This window comes from Pipistrellus kuhlii, unplaced genomic scaffold (genome assembly GCF_014108245.1).
Source record: "Pipistrellus kuhlii isolate mPipKuh1 unplaced genomic scaffold, mPipKuh1.p scaffold_m20_p_3, whole genome shotgun sequence".
NCBI classification, from domain to species: domain Eukaryota; kingdom Metazoa; phylum Chordata; class Mammalia; order Chiroptera; family Vespertilionidae; genus Pipistrellus; species Pipistrellus kuhlii.
Genome location: NW_023425529.1, coordinates 101,933,749 through 101,957,916, shown reverse-complemented (window position 1 = coordinate 101,957,916; position 24,168 = coordinate 101,933,749). Strand labels below are relative to the sequence as shown.

At 36.7% G+C, this 24,168-nt stretch overlaps 1 protein-coding gene across 10 annotated transcripts in view; it reads left to right on the top strand.

The window, feature by feature from the left end:
* Positions 1-24,168, top strand: part of PDS5B (PDS5 cohesin associated factor B) — a 213,873-nt gene that overhangs the window by 175,358 nt on the left and 14,347 nt on the right. For 6 of the 10 annotated variants that reach the window (XM_036456227.2, XM_036456224.2, XM_036456228.2 and 3 more), the window contains 7 exons: positions 2,003-2,207; positions 5,726-5,840; positions 8,158-8,290; positions 8,625-8,744; positions 10,254-10,316; positions 12,324-12,469; positions 16,365-16,470. In XM_036456227.2, coding sequence (XP_036312120.1) covers positions 2,003-2,207; positions 5,726-5,840; positions 8,158-8,290; positions 8,625-8,744; positions 10,254-10,316; positions 12,324-12,469; positions 16,365-16,470 — 888 coding nt within the window. Of the gene's footprint in view, positions 1-2,002; positions 2,208-5,725; positions 5,841-8,157; positions 8,291-8,624; positions 8,745-10,253; positions 10,317-12,323; positions 12,470-16,364; positions 16,471-24,168 lie in introns of those variants that run through there. The other 4 variants (XM_036456226.2, XM_036456225.2, XM_045588607.1 and 1 more) reach the window with 3 other exon arrangements.

The following is a 24,168-nucleotide window of genomic DNA, read 5'->3' as shown; positions in this document are numbered from 1 at the left end:
CCATGAGCTAGAAATCAAAACAACAATGATGAATCACCTCACACCTGTTAGATTGGCTATCATCAACAAACAAGTTTTGGCAAGGATGTGCAGAAAAGAAAACCCTAGTATACTGCTGGTGGAAATGCAGACTGATGCAGCCACTGTGGAAAACAGCATGGAATTTTCCTCAAAAAATTAAAAATGGAACTCCCATTTGACCCAGTGATCCTACTTCTAGGAATATATCCCAAGTAATCAGAAACACCGATCAGAAAAAAATATGTGCATCCCTATGTTCATAGCAGAGCAATGTACAATAGCTAAGATTTGGAAACAGCCCAAGTGCCCATCAGCAGATGAATGAATAAAAAGCCTTGGAGCATTTACATAATGGGATATTATGCAGCTGTAAAAAAGAAACAAGTCCCACCATTTGCAACAGCATGGATGGACCTTAGTATTATGCTAAGTGAAATAAATCAGAGAAAGATGAGTATTACATGATCTCACTCACATATGGAATCTAATGAACAAAATAGGTCCAGAGACATAGAAACTTGGAACAGACTGTCGAACCTCAGAAGGAAGGCAGGGGAGGGTGGATGAGTAGGAAAAGATCAATCCAAGAACTTGTATGCTTATATGCATAATCCATGGACACAGACAATTGGGTGGTGGGCAGAAGCGGGCTCGAAGAGGTCAATGTCGAAAAAGGGGACATTTGTAATACTTTAATATTAATACTTTAAAAATTTTTTAAATAAGCAAACAAGTCATGTGGGGCTTTTCTCTAGTTTAGAAAAAAAATTCTGATAATCTATGTACTGGATACTGTGCTAGATTTAGAAGCACAAAGATGTCTTCAAGGAATGAGGAACATAGTAAGGACTGGCATATAAACCAGTCATTTTAATACTATACTAGAGGCCTGGTGCACAGAATTCATGCAGGGGGGAGGGGGGTCTCCTCAGCCCAGCCTGCACCCTCTCCAATCCGGGACCCCTCAAGGGATGTCCGACTGCCAGTGTAGGCCCAATCCCGGCAGTCGGACATCCCTGTCACAATTTGGGACCACTTGCTCCTACTGCTCACCTGCCTACCTGCCTGATAACCCCTAACTATTCCCCTGCTGGCCTGGTCACCACCAACTGTCCCCCCTCACCAGCCTGGTTGCTTCTCACTGCCCCCCTTCTGCTGGCCTGGACACCCCTCACTCTCTCCCCCCCCCCCCCCCACTGGCCTGGTTGCCCCATGCAACCTGCTGTTCGGTCATTTGGTCACCCTCACTGCCCCCCACCCTTGCCAGCCTGGTTGCCTCACACAGCCTGCTGCTCAGTTGTTTGGTCATCCCTCACTAGACGCCCTGCTGGTCACCCCAAACAGCCTGTTTGGTCGTCAATTCAATTGTTTTGGTTGTGTTGATCACTTAGGCTGTTATATATATATATAGACACTGACTTCTATGCTGGAGATGTCCAGAGTGCTTAAGAGAGCACAGGTGGATGCAGGATAAAAATCACAGTGATTTCTGGAGGACAGAGCTGTGATAATGAACATATTGATTCATTTATAGAACAAAAAGTAATTAGATGTTTCTGAAAATTCTTGCCTTCAGAGTTGTACATTTTAATTGAAATCATTTTGAAATGATAAAATGTATAGATTAAAATTTTATCTTGCTCAGTAAATGAAAAAGCTATATATGAGAGAGTATTTAAACTTTATTTTTCCCCCTACCTTATTTAACTTGAGATGGATTGCTATTCATGAGTTTTATCTGTTTTAAGAGTACATTCAATATTTTCTGACACCTCTAAACTGGTAGTGATTAGAGTCCAGGTAAATACTTCTGCCTTGAAATGAACTTGTCACAACATATCAGTCCTGTGAGCTGGACAATGATTGTGGATAAACTTGCTGCTGTTTACTGGTCTGGTTACTTGATAGAGTACATTTTATATCTGAATTTGTTACTCTTTGCTGCCATGTGATAATATGTAGAATAATGATGTCTTCACAGGATGAATGCTATCAAGTAAGACAAGTATTTGCTCAGAAACTTCACAAAGGCCTTTCCCGATTACGACTTCCACTTGAGTATATGGCAATCTGTGCTCTTTGTGCAAAAGATCCTGTAAAAGAGCGAAGAGCTCACGCCAGGCAGTGTCTGGTAAAAAATATAAATGTGAGACGCGAGTATCTGAAGCAGCATGCAGCTGTTAGTGGTAAGCCCATATGAAAATGAAAAGTATGTTTTTCCAGCTTGCCAATTTTCTTTTCAGAGCACCAAGTAATGTAACTGTTATTTATTATATTCTAATTAGCCCTCATTAAATAAGTATTATTGTTTTTCAATAATAGCTTCATCTTTATTTATTTATTTATTTATTTTTATTGTTATTTTTTGTACATATACCAATGCCACCACCCCACCCCACCCCCGTACATACCCTCCCTCCCTAGAGTTTTGTGTCCATAAGTTGTACTTATATGCATGTATACAAGTCCTTCAGTTGATCTCTTATCTCCCCCACGTCTCCCCAGCCTCCCCGCTGTAATTTGACAGTCTGCTTGTTGCTTTACTGTCTCTATATCTATCTTTTGGTTCTTCAGTTTATAATGTTCTTTATCATCAATCAATAAGTGAGGTCATGTGATGTCTCTTTCATTGACTGGCTTGTTTCACTCAGCATGATGTTCTCCAATTCCATCCAGGTTGCTGCAAACGATGAGAATTTTTTCTTTTTTATGGCTGCATAATAAAAAGTTTATTTTTAAAATAGAAGTGCGTGGGTATCTAAATATCAACTCATATCTCTATGCAACTGACAAAATAAGCTGGCCAAGGGAAATAAGTAGTGACATTGGATGGAGGTACTTTTAATAGAACAGTAAAATGTATATGTCAGAGTATGATCTTTTAGTTTAAAAATGTACCAGTCTCTGGTCTTTATTGATTATTCTCATCACAGCTAGATGTTCAGGACCAGCATCCTGGGTTCAAACCGGCAACATTGCAGAGTGAATGGGACAGTGCTCAACCAACTGAGCCACACTGGCCAGGGCTGTGTGCCTTTTTAAACTGCTCACTTTACCCCATCCACGTTATTAGCTTTCGTGACTCTCTGACTTTAATTTAATTAAAATCTATCCAATTATCCAAGTTAAAAATCAGAGACATTCTTCATATCTTCTTTCCCCAAATCCTTAATTCTTACTCTGGATATCTTGAACATATCTTCTCAGCTGTTTGCTATATTTCTCTTGGATTAGTGTGTACATAATCCATGTGTGTACATGTCTGCCTCCTTCTTATAAATTCTCCTGCCTCTAATCCACCTCTAGGTGTGCCACACTGCTATCAAAATTATTTTTCTAAAACACATTGGATCATATCACTATCATGTTTGAAATCTGTGTTGATTTTTTTATTGTTGATATAATCAAATTTAAACTCATTAACATGGCTCTTTAGAGTTTTACTCTCAACTGAGTTTTAGACTTTTCTCTAACCATCCTCTACTATAAGTCCTATGCTTCTTATACTCTGGATTGTTTGAAATTTGTGTAGCCATCTTTTTCTCTGTTTGCAACAGTGCCTGTAAGTTGCCTCCCCTTCCAGACAGACAAAACCAAGGTGCATGGTTTGCATCTTTTGCGTCCTTTAAAATGTAGTTTGAGAGTTACACCATCATTGGAATTATTTTTTTCTCTTCCTCTCCTTGGGAAAAATGAGTTCTCTGGAGTCAAATCACACCTCTGCCATTTACTGGTTGTGTTTGGGTGTGTTACTTTAACAATCTGAGCCTTAATTTCTTTATTTGTAAAAAAAAAAAAAAAAAAAAAAAAAAATTAAATGGTTTAATTATACTCATTTCTTATGGTTGTTATGAATATTAAAAAATGTAAATAGCCTTGGCTGGGGATGCTCAGTGGTTAGAGTGTTGATCTTTGCAACTGAAAGGTCAAAGGTTTGATTTCTGGTCAAGGGCATGTGCCTGGGTTGCAGGTGTGATTCCTGTGCAGGAGACATCCAGTCCATGTCTCTCTCTCACATCAGTGTTTCTTTCTCTCCCTCTTCCTCTTCCCTCTCTCCCTCCCTCCCTTTTTCTAAAAATCAATGAAAAATGAGGATTAATAAAATAAAAAAAAAAGTTAACCTATATAGAACACTTGCCATACTGCATGCTCTAAAGTAGTCAGGCCCTAGCCAGTTTGGCTCAATGGATAAAGGGTTGGCCTACAGATCAAAGGGTCCCGGGTTTAGTTCTAGTCAAGAGCACGTACCTTGGTTGCAGGCTCTCTCCCTTTCTTTCCTTCTTTCTTCCACTCTCCCTAAAAATCAATGGGAAAGATATCCTTGTGTGAGGATTAAAAAAAAAGAAGTGGTTAGCTATTCTTGTCTTAGGGCTCCTACCACATTGAAGGATAGCTTCTGTCTCTATGCCTTAGTATGAGGGCTTTGTCTAGTCTTAATAATCTTTATATTTAAAATAATAAGCCTGAAAAATTATAGGCACTCAATAAATATTTTATAAAAATTTAATTTGAATGTCACTTAATTTTGAACTTTGATACTTTTTTCCTCCTTAAAATGAAAGATATTACACACAAATTGTTCTCTTTGAGTTCAGGATTAGAAATAGAACTTGGTGCCTTATTGACACGTATATTACTATACTCTAGGTTGAACATATAATTTAAACTTGTTTTAAAAGTAGGAAATATGAAAAGATGGTATAAAGTATGAATCCTGTTTTTTTGCATCATAACCTTATTAAACTAGTTAGGATTACAATTCTGACCTCTAATGTAATAGCTGATCAAAGTTAAAATAAGGGTGGGGCAAAAGTAGGTTTACAGTTGTTCATATTGGAAAATAATACAATAATTTAAAAAATAATAATGCAAGAATAAACTCTGGGTTTGGCCAGGTGAATCAGTTGATTGAAGCATTGTCCTGTATACCAAAAGGTTATGGGTTCAATTCCTGGGGCACATATGGGAGACAACTGATCAATTTTTATCTCTCTCATCAAAATCTCTCTATCTCCTCTCCCTCTCCTTTTTTTCCCCTCTCCCCCACTCTCCTTCTCCTCTTCCTCTTCTCTATTTCTCCCTAACCCTCCGCCCCCTAGGAACAGAAAAATCAATAAAAACATATCCTCATGTGAAGATCTAAAAAAAAACACCACAAAACTGTTTCATATACTCACATATGTAAACCTTCTTTTGTCCCACCCTGTATAAAGATATTTTAATTTAAACTAAAAGAAATGTTTCTTTGATATTTAAAATATCCTAGAAAATTTACTTTCTACTTTTGTGTTACACTAACTCTGAAATATTTACTACTTTTTAATTTGCTCATAGGCTTATAAAGAAGGCACTGTTGAGCATAGTGTTGCTCGTAATAAGAAAAAGAGATCTTATGTTTCTTAGTCTAAGAGTTTGTTTGAGTCACTTTTCCCCATATGCATTTGAAAAGTGAAATAGTAGTCTTTGTAACCACAGCATATAGTGCATTTAATAGGCATTTCACTATTGTATATGATGAATGAATAAATTGTTTAATTTATAATACATCTTAGTACTGGCTATTTCATATGTTTTTATTTTAGCTATAATGTGGTACTGTTGCGATATAGGAAATACTGAATCAGAGTAAAGAAAAAGAAAGGTTTATAAGATTTGGTTTTCTAACCTGGATGTTTTGTTTTGTGTGTGTGTGTTTGTTTTTCAGAAAAATTATTATCTCTTCTACCAGAATATGTTGTTCCATATACAATTCACCTTTTAGCACATGATCCAGATTATGTCAAAGTACAGGATATTGAACAACTTAAAGATGTTAAAGAGTAAGACTTTTTTCATTCCATTTTCATATTTTCTGAAAGTTTTTTCCCTTTCCTGTTGATACTAGAACCTTAATTACAATTAGTTTATTAGATTTATTTTATTTTTTAGGAACTTAAGGTTTCTTTCTTTATTCTTTCATTTTTTTTTTTTTCAAAACACATTTTTATTTATTTCAGAGAGGAAAGAAGAGAGAGAAAGAGATACAAACACCAATGATGAGAGAGAATCATTGATTGGCTCCCTCCTATACACTCACCCGCTGAGGATCAAGCCCATAACCCAGGCATGTGCCCTGACTGGGAATCAAACTGTGACCTTCTGGTTCTAAGGGTGATGTTCAACCACTGAGCCACACCAGGCAGGCCTCTTTTTTTTTTCTTTTTTTCATACCATCTCTTTATATTTTATTTCTTATAATAGGAGCCCAGCGGCCACTCTCAAGTCACAGGACTCCATAGCAGCCATGGCCGCTGCTGGTCCAAACCTGCCTCCCTCTCTGAGCCTTGAAGCAGCCCCAGCTGCTGCTGATCCGGCCCTCCCCCAGTGCAGGCTTGCGGAGGCTCCTGCCACCCCGCCCCCCATGCTGTGCGTGCAACCTCCTGTCCAGTGAACCCGTTACAGCATCCCAGTTAATTAGCATATTTCTCTATTTTATATATAGAGAGATAATTTTCCAATATTTAATTTAGCATAATTACTGTATACTGCTCTGTTTTTGTTTTGTTTTGTTTTTTACCAATCTAGCATTTTTTTTTTATTGAAGCAATCCATTAAAAGTTTTCATTACAGCTGAAAATGGTTTGGCTCAGTGGATAGAGCGTCGGCTTTCGGTTCGATTCCGATCAAGGGCATGTGCCTTGGTTTCCGGCACATCCGCAGTAGGGGGTGTGTAAGAGGCAGCTGATAGATGATTCTCATCATCGATGTTTCTAATTCTCATCCTTCTCTCTTCCTCTCTGTAAAAACTCAATAAAATATATATATTTTTTAAAAGTTTCCATTACAGTTCTTATCGTTTTCTACTTTCTTTTGAAATTCTGTATAGATTTTCATGTGGGGTGAAGTAATACAGTAGTACTCTCCTTTATTCACATGGTAAGCACTTTTGTTTTCCAGACACTATTTTTCTTTATAAGGAAGAAAGAATGATCTAATTTAATAACAGACTAAGTTGATAACCAGGCAACACTCCCATTTAATTCATTGGTGACATTTCTAAATAAAGTTAATTACAATTGTAATTTTTTCAAAGATTACTATTGAGAGGCCAAAAGAGTAAATATATCTATGTGTGGAATAGAGAAATATGGAGTTTAGAGAAGTCCTTATAAGACAAGTATAATGTCAAATGACTGATCACTTGGCAAGGGAAAAAGCTATTACCCTTTTACTATAGTTTCAGTTTTTTGAAAATATGCGGTTAGTTCTCCCAAAATTAGTCCTGTTAGAGTAATTATAACTAATTAAAACTTCTAGCATTTTCTCTTTTTCAGAGAAAATTAGTTTTTTAAATAGATAAAATATTCTTTGGAATTTACTATATTTTTTTGGCTATATCTCTAAATTGCCCCAATACAGCCATGCTGTCATCTCTAGTCTTTGAGAAAGCCACTTCAAAAGAGCTTATTCTGTACCTGGATCTTAAAGGTTATTTTTTTTTTTTTTCTTGTAGAATGTTATCTTGCTTCACATTTCTCTCTTCTCCCATTGCTTTCCTCCTCTGTGCTAAAACTGTCACATGCTGGCAGAGTAATATACAGACAAAACCCTTTGTGTGTTTTTTCTTAAATATAATTTTTTTTGTAATTAACTTTAAACTGAGCTAACTTTAAAATTGAAATTTTCTTTTAATTTTTCATGTTTAAGCAAAGATAGTAAGTATGTGCAGTTGTTACCTATGACTTTTTTCTCTCTAATTTACTGATGAAGATTCTCAATTATTAAATTAAGGTAGTTGTATTTTCTTGAAGACTTCCAATTGGAACTACAGTCAGTATTTAATATTTGAGGCATCACTTTATTCATGGCCCAGTTATTCCCTTAGGTAGTCTTCCTTTCTTGTCATAGCTAAAATCACTTCATTATTTATTTCTTTTTAACCTGCTGCCCTGGGAAAATCAGTGAGACTTTGAGAAGGGTTCTTATGAACTCACACTTAAACTACTGATACGTTGTGATATGTATGTGTGAGATAATTTTTTTGGCTTAGAGCTCTTTTTTTAAAAATTTTTTTTACTGCTGGCATTCATTATATTTAGAATTATTATATCTGTATTTAACAATAAATTATTCTTTTCTATTTTTTTATTTTTCTAGATGTCTTTGGTTTGTTTTAGAAATATTAATGGCTAAAAATGAAAATAACAGTCATGCATTTATCAGAAAGATGGTAGAAAATATTAAACAAACAAAAGATGCCCAAGGACCAGATGATGCAAAAATGAATGAAGTATGTAATTCTTTGTAGATAATTATTCCTTATCTATTTAAGCACTTAAGTGTAGAGTATGGAACCTCCTGTAGTATTTTGTATACAATGTCAGTCTTTTCTATTAGTAATAAATAATCAGTAGTATTTTGATTAATAGTAATTAGACTTACTAATATAGTTACTAATATAAAATTAGTAGTAATATTGTTACTAGTAAACTAATGAAAACAACAGTGTATGTTAAATTTAAACTATTGCATTAAAAACTGAATATTAAGTACATATTCTAGAATTACTTCCAATTTAGACTTTTAGGATACCTAAGTACCTAATTTTTTTAATACCATTGCAGAAACTGTATACTGTATGTGATGTCGCCATGAATATCATCATGTCAAAGAGCACCACGTACAGTTTGGAATCTCCTAAAGACCCAGTACTACCAGCTCGTTTTTTTACTCAACCTGACAAGGTAGTCATTTTAGAATTTTTTTGTGTAAGTTGGAGTAAAATCAGTACTTGGTTGTAGGGAGATCAAGAAGGAGCAGAATCAAGAGCTGACCTACTACTAATGTTATGGAAAGATCTTAATAATGTAGTTTAAGACCAGAATATGGGCCTAACGGGAGGCACAAATAAAGTTCAGAAATTAGTTAATAGGATCCAGAGTTTGTGTTCAAAATTTTATGCCACTTTGAGAGCACAACAAAATGTGATTAAAGCATGTAGATCTATGAGTAAATGGCCATTAAATGGTGATAGAGATACAGTCTTGACTGAGATCTACAACTATAGTAAAACCTTGATATAACAGACTAATTTGGACAAGAGGATGACCATTAAACCCAAAAATCTGTTATATAATAAAGTAGGTTTTCTGAATACATATGTTAAAAATCTACAAATTAGTTTACCTGTTTTTACTTATGTAAACAGGTTTGTGTTATTAAAATTACATATGAAAAGTTTAATTTTATAGAAAAGTTTTCTATATGTATTACTCTAATTTTAAATTTATACTGTATAGGTCTAATAAATGTGTGAATTCACCAGCCACCGTGAGTAAATGGCTGGGGGTGGTTCATCCCACATTAGAATGTTGGCTGGCCTGTGTTAAAACTGCTGCAGAAATTCACGCCACTCAACAACAGTGCGCCATGTGGTGTGATCACATGCTAATCATTCCCGAATATTGTTTGCCACCGATGACTCTTGGATTTAAATCTGTAGACTATAGTTGTAGATACATAATACTTATTTATATCTACGAGATTATAGTATTTTTTCAATGCTAAGATTTGTTAAAAATAGCAATTAATTAATAACAAAAATAACCTGTTAATTATAAGCAAGTCTTGATTAAAAACATATTGAAATGAACAGGATGTTAATTTTCACAAAGGACATACGGACTGGAAGTTTTGTCAGTTAAATTCGGAGTTCGTGCGAGAGTTTACTTTAGTATGAGGAGTCTAGTGGAGAACAGATACTGGAATAGACCCAAGATCCTTGGAATGCTACAAGAATGTTCCCACTGTCATTAAACTCAAGTATTGTATGAAGTATAAAAGGTGTTTTCAAGATGCTATCTTTGACTCTTGAGTAACTGAGAGTATAGAAAGCACCAATGTCTTTTTTTTTTTCTTAATCAAAATACCAATTAAAGTCTTAATATAGTGTATAGAAATTTAGAACGGCCTTGTAGGTTCATCCAGAAGCTAAAAGTGATTATTGTCCGCTTTGAAGCATTCACTTTTGGTGTGATTAAGATATGAAGAGACTTATGTGGTACAAGATTAGTGCAAGTATATTATTTAAAAACAATAACTGAAATTTTGTGTTTTAACTGATTAGTTTTAATAAGTACAAACTTTTTATGTCTTTCAAAACAAAAGCTGATATTGGCTTTTCTTAGCTTTTTGACCCTCACAGATACAGTGTTTTAGTGTTCACTAACTACAACTTTTTTTCTTGTTTGTAGAACTTCAGTAACACCAAAAATTATCTGCCTCCTGAAATGAAATCGTTTTTCACTCCTGGAAAAGTATGTTTTGAGAATCGTTTCAATTGTTATGTGGCAGTTTATTTTAGTTTCATTAGTGGTAAAATTATGTTATTTTTGTATTTAAATAACTTTGCTGTCTTTTGTATTTCTTTAAAAATTGGTATATTTTTAAATAAGAAAATTTAATTATTAGGTATCTTCCATTTGCTAGTAAGAAATCGTTATATTAATTACATAGATGTAAGCTGAGATACATGACCTTACTTTTTAGCTTTATAATAAAGCTCTTGGAGACTTTGATCTTTAAATATCTATTCTATAATCTTTACTAATAAAAGAGTAAATGCAAATTGACCATATCTTGGTGATGCCAGTCAGGAGTGAGTATGCAGATTAACCAAACAAGGATGGAGGGTTAATCTGCATACACAGGCGCCGAGCAGCTGGGGGCGGGACAAAGCGCTTGCATCGTTGCCATGGTGACGATGCAGACATTCCACCCTGCCCCAGCTACTCTGGGCCTCTGGGCAGTGTGGGAAGACGGAAAGGGAGCTACAGGGCAAAATGAAAAGCGATTCCAGCCAGAGTGAAGGCAGTGCCAGCAGTCAGGAGAAGGAAGGCACATTCTTGCATGAATCTTGGTGCATCAGGCCTCTAGTATCAAGATAAAATTTTAAAGTCAAAAAGGATCTGTCCTTTCATAGCCAGAGTCTAATCTATTCTCATTGTTATACATTTGATTTGTTCTCACTTCTGTGTAAGCTTTGAAATAACTAAGAAACTTGACTATTCTGCTACCTGTATAGTTTTTTATTTGTTCAAGTGATATCCAATTTATTCTTACTTAATAGGCACATTTTTTCATGATCCTATCTAATAAAGAGGGAATATGCTAATTGTCCCTCACGCCATCACAGATATTGTGGCACCCATGGCCAATAAGGCAGAAATATGCTAATTTACTGCCCCGCCCTCAAAGATGGCAACACCCACAGCCAATAATTAGGAATATGCTAATTAACTGTCCTACCCTCAAAGATGGTGGCACCCACAGCCACAAGATAGTGACGCCCAGTCCCCTCAGCCCTGCCTGCCCCCAGAATTCCCCAGTCCCCTCAACTCTCCAGCTGCCCAGGGACTACCAAACAACTGAAAAATCAGGCTGTGTGGGGCAACCATGCTGGCAGGGGGGTTAATGTGGGACAACCAAACAACTGAACAGCAGGCTGTGTGGGGTGACCAGGTCAGTGGAGATTCCATAAGGGGCAACCAGGCTGGCAGGGTGGGCACTTGGGGGCGACCAGGCCAGCTGGGGGGGGCAGTTGGGGATGACCAGTTCAGCAGGAGTGGCTGTTGGGGGTGACCAGGCTGGCGGGGGGTTGCATTTGGGGGCAACCAGGCCATCAATGGGGCACACTTGGGGGCCATTAAGCTGGCAGGGGGACAGTTGGGGGCAACCAGGCCAGCATGGAGACAGGGGTGACCAGACCAGCAGAGGGGGTTAGTTGGGGGCGACCAAGCCAGCGGGAAGACAGGGGTGATCAGGCTGGTTGGGGGGGTTGGGGGCAGTTAGGACTGACCAGGCTGGCAGGAAGGAGGCAGTTGGTGGTGACCTGGCTGGCAGTGGGGGGCTGTTACGGGTGACCAGGTCAGCAGGTGGGGCAGTTAAGGGTGATCAGGCCAGCAGAGGTGGGGGGAGGGGCAGTTAGGGGCGACGAGGCAGGCAGGCAGGTGTGTGATTAGGAACCAGCTGCCCGTCTACGGCCATACCACCCTGAATGCGCCCGATCTCATCTGATCTCGGAAGCTAAGCAGGGTCGGGCCTGGTTAGTACTTGGATGGGAGGAACCAGCTGCCCAGTATTGTGAGAGGGATCCTGGATTCGAGAGGGTTCAGGCTGGGCTGAGGGGACCCCCCCTCCCCATGCACAAATTTCATGCACCATGCCTCTAGTTTGTATATAAATACTTTGACAGAGATGTTATTTATGGTCTTTTAAATTTCTTTTGGCTTTATTCAAATAGAGATATGCATTTTTCATTACAGCCTAAAGCGACCAATGTTCTAGGAGCTGTTAATAAGCCGCTTTCATCAGCAGGCAAACAATCTCAGACAAAATCTTCACGAATGGAAACTGTGAGCAATTCAAGCAGCAGCTCAAACCCAAGCTCTCCTGGAAGGATAAAAGGGAGGTAAGTACATAAGAAATACCTACTTTATATTTAAGGATTCCAACAAAACTATAAGAACTAAAATAATGTAACCCAAAACATTTAATATCAATGAGTGGAAATCACTGCATACCGTTTAACATTGGAAGTCAAGTTCTCCATCTTAGCCTTTCATATTCTAGCTTTTGGGGTAATCCAATTGTCTAGCAATTGTAAAACTGTTAAAAGTATACCCATTCAGTAAAATACACAGTCATTAAAAATTATGAAGTAGATAATATCAAGAGTTTCAACAATACATTATTGAATGAAAGGAGAAAGAATAAGAACAGTGTTACGTGTTTTTGAGTTTTAAAAAGGTTTTGCATTTAAATTTGCTTGAAAAGTTTTTAAAAGAATAAATCACATCTTTTTTATTTTTAATGTATTTTATTGAGTTTTTACAGAGAGGAAGGGAGAGAGATAGAGAGCTAGAAACGTCGATGAGAGAGAAACATCGACCAGCTGCCTCTTGCACACCCCCTACCAGGGATGTGCCCGCAACCAATGTACATGCCCTTGACCGGAATCGATCCTGGGACCTTTCAGTCCACAGACCGATGCTCTACCACTGAGCCAAACCGGCTTCGGCATAAATCACATCTTAATAGTGTTGATGTAATCTATTGTAAACGGGAAGAACATCTTACATTCTTTGGTATGATTTAAACTTATTTTTATTTTATTTATTTATTTTTTAAAAAAAATATATTTTATTGATTTTTTACAGAGAGGAAGAGGGGGCGATAGAGAGTTAGAAACATTGATGAGAGAGAGTCGTCGATCAGCTGCCTCTTGCACATCCACTACTGGGGATGTGCCCGCAACCAAAGTACATGCCCTTGACCGGAATCGAACCTGGGACCTTTCAGTCCACAGGCCGACGCTCTATCCACTGAGCCAAACCGGTTTCGGCAGATTTAAACTTATTTTTAATATGTGCTTGTATAAACATTTTGTTTGAAGAAAACAAAAAGGAAACATATTTTACACTTTCTCTAGTTTTAGCCATAAGTGCTTAGTACATTCTTTGTTAGTAGCAGAGCCTTATACAGGGCTAACTTGCCACTGTTTATTGATTTTGCTGTTATTATTGAAGACTTAATGCTGTCTTTTGTATTGTTCACAATCAGTTAGTAAAGGAAGGAGGAAACATACTGAAGTATCTTACCAGCTCCCTTACAATGAGTGCTTAAATGTTATACAGTCAAACCTCAGTTCTGGAACATTTCCCATTTTAACTATTTGGTTCTGGACCAAGTTGTTCACAGAAAAGAATGTCTTGCTTGTCCAACCAAACTTCCATTTTTAACCTGACAGCCCTTTCATGTTGATACCTCAATGAGAGGAAAAGTGTCTCTCAGGTAACAAAGGAAAGAATGCTTTTGTTGCTGGGGAAATCAACAATTAGCACAATTTTTAAAACATAGAGGCTATGTGTTAAGGGTGTAAAAGAAGCAATGATCACAGGCAATTGTAAAGGCAGAATTGATGTTGATTTAGATTAAAAAAAAAAAAAAAGTAGTTAGCAGGTGACAGCATTTCTGAGGCAAGCAAAGATGCTGCATACTGACCTGAAAGACACCCCTGGAATGAGTGCTGAAAATGATTCATTTAAGGCTAGTAAGGGGTGGTTCTATAAATTAAGAAAAGGAAGTATATGTTTATAAATTAAACAGTACATTAGACATGTACTGGATATAGGAAAGTTTAAAACGAATTCATTTGGTGGTCTGGAACAGAATAATTCAACTTACATTATTTCTAATGGGGGATAATGGTTCTGTTCTTGAACAAAGCACTTCTTGAACAGCCTTCCAGAACAAATTAAGTTCGAGAACGGAGATTCCACTGTATAGTATAATAGAAATAGGACAGAATTAATATCTATAACTCTTGTTTGTTCAAGATTTCTATTTTAATGTATTTAGTGGCTTATACTTAAGTGACTCTTTACACATATCATTTGAATATTTTCTAGTGAATATCCTCATAACTTAAAATGACCAAAACTTTACCAGCAACTAATTCTAAATTATTGGGGGGTTTTCCTTGAATTTCTGGTTATAATCATAGATGATCTAACTCTGCCTAGTCACTTGGACTAAGAACATCAAAACTATCTTTGACTCTCCCCCTTGTTAAGTTTAACCAGTTATTTTTCCCTACAGTGTTTTATACTTCTCTTTTCTGTTATTTTATTCATTCTCTTTAATTATTATACTTGGCTATTTCCCTTTCTTACTCCTCTAGCTATCTAGATCATATCATTGCTAGATTCTCTTTTTTTAAATGCTGCTGGTTTAAGGTTATTCCATTGTTCAGAAATCTTAATTGGCTCCCCTTATTTGTTTTTAAGATAATTTATATGTTAGTCTGTCCTCATCTCCCATTGTTATTCAAAACAAGTGACTCCTGGTTTCCTGCTATACTTTTTCAATATACTTTGGTTAAATTTTCTTTCACTCTTTGATTATCCTTATTTTGTCCTTTTTTCATCCAATCCCATCCCTTCGCTAGAACTCTTTCTATGAGAATAAGCTAAGTGTGTTTGAGACAGTTTGATTGGAGAGTAGGAATGATAATAATGGTCAGAGATGAAGTTGAGAGGTAGCCAGATAATGTTTGGACTTTGTGAATGTAAGAAATTTGGTTTTGATTTTTAAGTACAATTGGGAAATACTGTTATGGAGTGTAGTGATCTCGTTTGCTCTTTAAAATAGTGCTGTGATTAAAAATAGAGAAGCTAGGATTGAGATAGAAAAACCAGTGTGGAGTCAGCTAATAATCTTCTAGGGAAGGGGAAAATATGGTAAATAGTGAAATTTAGGATTTATTTTGATGTAAGATCAAAGTGGTCTTGCTTTATGGATTAGTTGTGAACAGTTAGAAAGAAGAGGGATTTAAGGATGTATCCTGGATTTTTGTATCACCTCTGGAGATAATGATGCCCTTTACTGAGCTGCAGAGCCCTTGAGAAGGAACAGGCTGTGCCTGTGTGTTTGTTTATTTTGAGGAGTTGGGAAAAAGAGAAACCATTTACTGAGCTGTAGAATCCTTGAGGAGAAATAGGCTGTGTGTGTGTGTGTGTGTGTGTGTGAGTTTTGGCGAAGTGGGGAGCAGCGGGTGTCCAAATAGCTATTTTGGCTGTGGTGAGGTTCAGATTCCTATTATAAATTCAAGTGAGTGGGCAGCTGGATATGTGAGTCTAGAACTCAGTGTAGCATCTTAGCTAGATATTGAAATCCAGGATTTCATAATGTTTCAGTGGGTTTTTTTCATCCAGATAAGGGTGAAATCACCCAGCATAGAAGACTGAGCCTTTATACCAATGCATGAAAAAAATGTGCTCTTAATTTATTTAACAAGTATTTATCGGGTGCCTACTCTGTGCCAAGCACTGATCCACATGCATTAATTAGTATGTGTTGGTAAGTAAAATTGACAAAAGATCCACATTTACATTCTAGCAGGAAAAGGTAGTCAGGTAGATAATAAACCTAGTAGCTTTTAGTGTATTACAAGGTGATAATGTAAGAAGAAAAAGAATTAGGGAAAGGGGAGAGGCAGGGGACAGGGCAGATTGTAATATAGGCCAATCCAACTTGCTAATAAATATCTCAATTTATTTTATGTTCCTATTCCAAATAGAATTTAGGTTTTAAAAGAAATTAGGAAAAAAATAAATTTGTGATGTTTTTATTTTCCTTTTTTATTAAACTTGCATCTTTGCTTATTGATTTAGTGCTAAGTATGATAGAATAAAACCAATACTTTTTGAATGGAATGAACCTTTATTTTATAAAGCTGCATTAGAGAACAGAAAAAGCTTTTAAGGTTATTTGATTGTAATAACAATTATAAATTGTATTAAAAGGCTTGATAGTTCTGAAATGGACCACAGTGAAAATGAGGATTACACAATGTCTTCACCTTTGTCGGCGAAAAAAAGTGACAAGAGAGACGACTCTGATCTTGTAAGGGTGAGCTATTTGGTCTGATTTATAATTATTATTATTTTCATTTTACTGAAATAATTTTTACACTGAAACCACTTAACATTACTCTCAAATTTGACATGATTTTCTTTTGTTTGTTCATTAATCCTTACCCGAGGATATTTTTTCCATTGATTTTTAGAGAGAATGAAAGAGGAGAGAAAAAAGCAGTAGGGTGAGGAGAGAGAGAGACATTTATGAGAGAGAGAAAGAGAAAGTCATCTATGTGAGGCTCTCACACTCACCCTGACCAGGATGGGGATTGAACCTACAACCTCAGGTATGTGCCAGGATGGAATCTGAGACCCTTTGGTGCACAAGCTGAGGCTCTACCACTGAGCAACACTGGTCAGGGTGGCATGATTTTTTTTAAAGATTTTAATTATAAATTTGAGTTTATGATGATCCTCTACCATGTAACTTAAGTATATTGAATTTCTTGTGCCTTTTGTCATTCTACTAAGTAATCTTTTTCTTTAGGTCTTTGGACTTGAACATGCTAGTCCAGTTTTATACTTAAGACTGCTGGGTTCTTTGTTTGCTTTTTAAAAACATAAGTTTAGAATTAGCCTTAGAGAAAAGAAATAGAATGAGGGAATTTAAAGACTCCCTCATTTTAATTGATTTCTTGAACCTTTAATTACTAAACTAGAGGCCCAATGCACAAAATTCGTGCAAGGGACTCAGCCCTTGCCACTGGCTTTGTCCAGAAGGTCATCTGGCTCTCCGGTCTAATTAGCATATTATGCTATTATTATTATTATAGATAAGCTTCTAATAAAGGTAGGAATTGCTACAGTTCTCATATAGTCCTTGTTTAGTTTTAAAATCTTTTTTTTTTAATATGTTTTTATTGATTTTGTACAGAGAGGAAGGGAGAGAGATAGAGAGCTAGAAACATCGGTGAGAGAGAGTCATCGATCAGCTGCCTCTTGCACACCCCCCACCAGGGATATGCCTGCAACCAAGGTACATGCCCTTGACCGGAATGGAACTCGGGACCTCTCAGTCCCCAAGCCGACGCTCTATCCATTGAGCCAAACCAGTCCCGGCTAGTTTTAAAATCTTAATAGTAATGATAGTTGATATGATAGATACAATTTATAAATGTCATTTGAAGACAAAGTTGGTGGTTTTGGTGCAGATACAGAAGGTAGTAGTTATATATTTCAACACAAACTGATGGCCTTAATAATTGGGCACATTTTTATTTTCTAGGTTAGCTCTAAACTTTTTAAAATAACAAACTCTCTGAATCCTTTTCTTTATCTGTAACGTGGATACTTAGCTGGTAAGGTGTATCAGAATAAATCAGTTAGCCCAAATGAATTGTTGTTATAAAGATTAATATTTTTATTAATGATTACCATAAAAGTTAATGTGTTTCAATCTACTCAGTTAATAGAGTGGAAGGTTATTGGTAAAATAATTACTTTTGCTTTTTTTGAAATATAGAGGTGGGCAAAAATAGGTTTATAAAAGAAGACAAAATAATATATAAATAAATAATAATACAGGAATACACTCTTTTGTGTACTCATAACTGTAAACCTACTTTTGCCCATCCTTGCAGTACTGCCCTAATTGTCTTTTACTGTCTCAACATTACATAGCCAAGAACTTTTATTCTCAATTCTTTTCAAGTTTCTCTAGTAATTTACTTTGCCAAATTGTTTCTCTTTCCGCTTGAAAAGTTAGAATTCTAAAATTCTTATTAAATCATTATTATCTATATGTAAATTCTGATTTTTATTGGCTGTTTAAAAATTTCAGCCAACCAGAATTAAAGTTGATTGCTTAGTCAGAAAGGAATGCTGTTACCTGGATTTATAGAAGAAAACTCTTGAATTGGAAAAGGTATTTATCTTCTAATGCTACTTCTCATTTAGTGCAAAAATTCCTTCATTATCATTTATAAGAGGTGGTCATCATGTGCTCGGAAATGCCTTAGTAGAAGAAAGCTTATAATATCTCTCATTTATTGGAAACATCAGGTAGGCCGTCCTTATCCACATGCTACTCCTCCTCATCCCCTCACATTTGAGAAATGATTTTGATTAATTCTTAAAATTTTTTTATTCTGTAAATTCCATATCTAATTTTACCTTAGGGAGCAATGCGAAATACAGTCTCTATTTTTCATTGAACAGTTTTGAATTTCTGTCCTTTTGGAATTTATTTGTATAGTTATAATGAAGACCTTTGGCTGTCTTTTGTGCAACATTGCATTCATTTTCAAAAGTTTTAGAAACTTATTAATCTAGTTTCAACTAAAATATCCTCAGAGAGGTGAGAATTATGAGATAGAAGTTTAATTTTAATATCAATAAATCATAGTGAAAGAGTACTGTCTCCCTTGCTATTCCTAGCTTTATATTGATAATAAATTGAAAAGGAATTCTCTATATATTTATATTCAAAATTATAGTTTTGCAAGTAACATTTTTCTGCTCCTTGCCTTAGTTTTATACTCCCTTTGCTCTTAAAACAATATAGTGCAAAATGAAAAAAGAAATTAGAGAATATAGTGCCTTAGCAAACTAGATTAATTTTATGGTATTCTCAAGAAAGCAGGCATTGGTTTCATTTTTACTACCAACCTTTTTCAGAGTGTAAAGGAATTAAGTCATCCTTTCAGATCTTTGGACATCGAAATGAATTATAGCATTTAAAATTGGAGATGACACTTTAAATTTAGTTGTGTTTTTTTGTTTGTTTGTTTGTTTGTTTGTTTGTTTTTATGATTTCACTTATATTTGGAATCTTTTTTTTTTTAATCAATCTTTATTGTTCATATTATTACAAAGGTTCCTCATTTCTTACCCCCTCCACCAGGTTCCCACCCCACTCTCTGCCCCCTCCCCACCCCCCATTGTCCTCATCCATAGGTGCACAGTTTATGTTCAGTCTCTTCCCCTCTCCACCACTCCCCCTTTCCCCAAGAACAGTCAGTCCACTCCCCTCCCATATCGCTGACTCTACTAAAATGAACAGCTATTATTGTTCATCAGGTTTTTCAATCTCCTTTGTTGTTGTTGTTGTTGTTGTTGTTGTTTTAATTAATAAACTTTTACACTTCTAAGAATAAATTTTAAAACCTAATAATTTTAAACCTTGTTTTTTTTCTGCCCTGGGAATTGAGAAGCAAACTTGTTTACATGTAAACTTGCCCTTAGGCTATCAAAAGGTGTAGCCATTTAAGTGTAAATGGACACATTGTTTAAAGATAGCTGCTGGTTGGAATTGGATTACCTGTTCTGGGTGGGAAGGGCTTGTCTTCCCCTTTCTCCATTAAAATTAAGGTGTTAGCTTTAAAACCTCTTTTTGGCAAGAGACCTTAAACTTTCAGAACTTTAAATTTTTCAGATAGTAAATCAGTTACTTAGCATTTTCTCAAATCAATAATACCTCCACTTGCCCAAGGATACACTTCACACAAAAGACATTTCCAAATAGATCAACCAACCTCATCCAGGCCCCACACAAGGCACTCACAGATCAACACCCCAGCGCTGTACTAACTCAACACATCCAGATCTAAGCCTTCATCACTTGATTCAGCAGACCCTCAAGTTCCCCCAAAAGTTTCCAGCCATGTCTGAGAGGCAGCCTTCGGGCGGGGGCAGGCAAGGAGCGAGCTGTTCTGGGCCTGGCCTCTGTTGCTCTGGTCCGTTCCACAACCAGCTGCTCCCGGTCTGGCCACTGCCGCTCCTGGCCTGGCTGCTGCTGCTCCGGGCCTGGCCGCTCCCGACCCGGCTGCTCTGGGCCCTGCCGCTCCGGGCCTTGCCGCACCCAGTCTGGCTGCTGCTGCTCCGGGCCTTGCCGCACCCGGTCTGGCTGCTGCTGCTCCGGGCCTGGCCGCTCCCGACCCGGCTGCTCTGGGCCCTGCCGCTCCGGGCCTTGCCGCACCCAGTCTGGCTGCTGCTGCTCCGGGCCTGGCCGCACCCGATCCAGCTGCTCTGGGCCCGTAAATGTAGTTTTAATGCATATTTTATCTTCCCATCTCTGAGTGACAACAGTTAATTTTTAATTATATAAAAGAAAAAAAGAGAACTCATGGGACATAGACAATAGTGTGGTGATTGTGGGGTTAGAGGAGAATGAGGGCATAGAGGGGATAGATGGTGATGGAAAAAAATAAAATTAAAAGTAAATATATGCTAACAAATTAAAACCAATCATTTGTAGGTCTTTTTTTTCCTTGGAATGTAAGGATACTATAATGCAAAAAAAACCTTAATATGTTATATCATATTAATAAACAGAATAAGAAAAACACTAAAAAGGGAATCATAGATCATGCCAAAGAAGACATAAATTTTCACAGATGAACTTTTAATAAACTAATACCAAAAGGATAAATCCTTAACAAGCTAAAAATTTTGTCTATTTAAATTAGTAGTGAATGATATAGTTGAAGTTATTATTCTTAATGGCAGAATACTTGAAACATTCTTATGAAAAGTCAGGAACAAAACAAGCACCTGCTGTTGCCACTATTATTTAAAATTGTACTAGTATGTTCATTTCAAGAAGACAATGAAATAAAAGTCAAAGGTATGACATGAATAAGAAGATAAATTTATTTTTATTTTTGTTATCTTAGAAAAACTAGAGAAGTAATTGAAAAACTAAGGGGTTAGCATGGTTGCCACGTATCTGTATATATGTATGTACATAACTAACTTCACTGTTGATTTTACTTTTCTTTAGGTATACACTTGGGGGAAAGCGGATTGACTTCACCACAATAACCACTACAACAACAAAATTAGATAGAGAGATGACAGAGAGATAGATCTAAACGTGTTCTTAAAAAGAAATAGAACCTTTGTGGAGAAAATATCAAAACTGAGAAACATAAATGACTTAACAGAGAGAAGGCATGCTATGTTCCTTCATAGGAAAAATGTATTTAAAAGATGACAGTTTTGCTCCAGCCAATATGGCTCCATTGGTTGGGCATTCACCTGTGCACCAAAGGGTTGCCAGTTTAATTCCTGGCCAAGGCACATACATGCCCAGGTTGCTGGCCCAATCCCTGGTGGGGGGTATGCAGGAAAAAGTTAATCAATGTTATCTTCTCGCATCAATGTTTCTCCATCTCCCTTTTGGTCTCTCTAAAAATAAGAAAACTACCTTTAAAAAAAAAAAAAAAAAAAGATGATAAATTTTTATATAATTGGCCCAGCCTGTGGGACTCAATGGTTGAGCATCAACCTATGAACCAGGAGGTCATAATTTGATTCCTGGTCAGGCCACATGCCTGCGCTGGGAGCTTGATCCCTAGTAGGGGGCTTGCAGTAGGCAGCTGACCAATGACTCTCATCATTGATGTTTCTGTCTATTTCTCCCTGTCCCTTCCTCTCTGAAATCAATAAAAATATATGTTTTATATGTAACTACAATTCCAGTGTGATTTTAAGTCCATGTGAAAGAATAAATGTATTCAAAAAGAGGAGTAAATCATAAGATCAACCCAACCAGATACATAGTTATAATTATTAAAATATTGTGCTATTTTAATAGTCCCAAAACATTACTTTTTAAAACACAATAAAGAATAAAGGAAGCCCTAGCCAGTTTGGCTTGGTGGATATAGCATCAGCCTGCATACTGAAGGGTCCCAGGTTCGATTCCAGTCAAGGGCACATGCCAGGGTTGCGGGCTCGATCCCCAGAGGGAGGTATGCAGGAGGCAGACAATGATTCTCTCTCATCATTGATGTTTCTAGCTCTCTCTCACTCTTCCTTTCTCTCTAAAATCAATAAAAATGTATTTTTTTAAAAAGAATAAAGGAGGCATTACAAATCAGTAACTTTGAAAGAATTAAATATCTCTTTGGGAATGGAAGTAGGAAAAAGCAATTTAGAACCTCATCTCATATCCTATTCTAAAACAAGGTAAAAATAATGTCTGGCCGAAACCAGTTTGGCTCAGCGGTAGAGCGTCGGTCTGCGGACTGAAAGGTCCCAGGTTCGATTCTGGTCAAAGGCCTGTACGTTGGTTGCAGGCACATCCCCGGTAGGGGGTATGCAAGAGGCAGCTGGTCGATGTTTCTCTCTCATTGACGTTTCTTGCTCTCTATCTCTCTCCCTTCCTCTCTGTAAAAAAAAAATATATATATATATTAAAAAAATAATAATAAAATAATGTCTGACTGGGCTGCTATAACAAAATACTATAAACTGGGTAACATAAAACAATAGAAATTAATTTTCTCACATTTTTAAAGATTGGAAAAGTTAAGATCAAAGTTCTAACCAATTCTGTTCCTGATGACAGCTTTCTTCCTGGTTAGCAGATGGCCACCTTCTTCTTGTGTCTTTACATGATGAAGACATACCGAGAGAGAAAGAGCTCCCTCCTGTAATCTCATAAAGTCACTAATCCCATCATATGGGCCTCACCCCACAAGACCTCATCTCAACTAAAGTACTTCTTAAAGGCCCTCTCTCCAAATACATCACTTTAGAGATTCTGGCTTCAACTAGTGAAATTTCTAGAGACACAATTTTTTTTTTTTTAATTTTTATTGATTTTTTTACAGAGAGAAAGGGAGAAGGATAAAGAGTTAGGAATATCAATGAGAGAGAAATACTGATTAGCTGCCTCCTGTACACCCACTACTGGGGATGTACCTGAAACCAAGGTACATGCTCCTGACTGGAATCAAACCCAGGACCCTTCAGTCCTCAGGCCGACGCTCTATCCACTGAGCCAAACTGGTAGAGAGACAGTTTAATCCATAACAAATAGTTAAAGTTTTAAAATATGCAGAAATGTAAAAGAATATAGATTAAAACACTAAAACTCCAGGAAACAAATGGAAAAGGGCATAATACCAATGACATAATTAGACAGTTCACAAATAGGGAATGCACAACTACAATAATTAAATATTTAAAAATTATAAGTAGTCAGATCATTTTTGTTTTCAATGATTTTTAAGAATGTAAATTGGTACAAACTTTGGAAGTTAATTAAATATATAAACATATTTGTGTGTTTTATATTGTATGTGTGTATATGGAGAGCATTATACATGTTCATACATACTGTTATTCGTTTCATTAGAGAATTTTCTCAGTCTCTATCTGCTGGTAAATGCATAAATTCTCCAAATGTAAACTAGGATTTTATTTTAAACTAGAGGCCCAGTGCACAAATTCATGCATGGGTAGGGTCCCTTAGCCTGGCCGGTGATTGGGGCCAATCAAGGCCAATTAGGGTCGGCCATCAGAGGGGAAAGGAAGGGGACCATGGGAAGTTGGCCAGCCACAGGAGGTTGGCTGTGGGAGTGCACTGACCCACCAGGGGCAGCTCCTGCATTGAGAGTCTGCCCCCTGGTGGTCAGTGCACGTCACAGTGACCAGTCATTTGGTCACTTAGGCTTTTAAATAGAGAGATTTGAAAGTGACTGATTTTAAAAATTATTTTTGTTTCTGGGATAAAACAGTATCTTTGATTCAGAAATGTGTTTAAAACTCAATAAATGTTTAACTTTTATATTTTGCCATTTTTGTTTATAAAACAAAAATAGTCCTTTTATGATATGTAAAGCATGATATAGAACATAGATATTTTATGTCTTACTATATACTGTGTGGTAAAATTAGAATTACTCAAATTGAATATCAAAACTGATCCATTATATTTTAATATAGTCCTCTAGTATTCTAG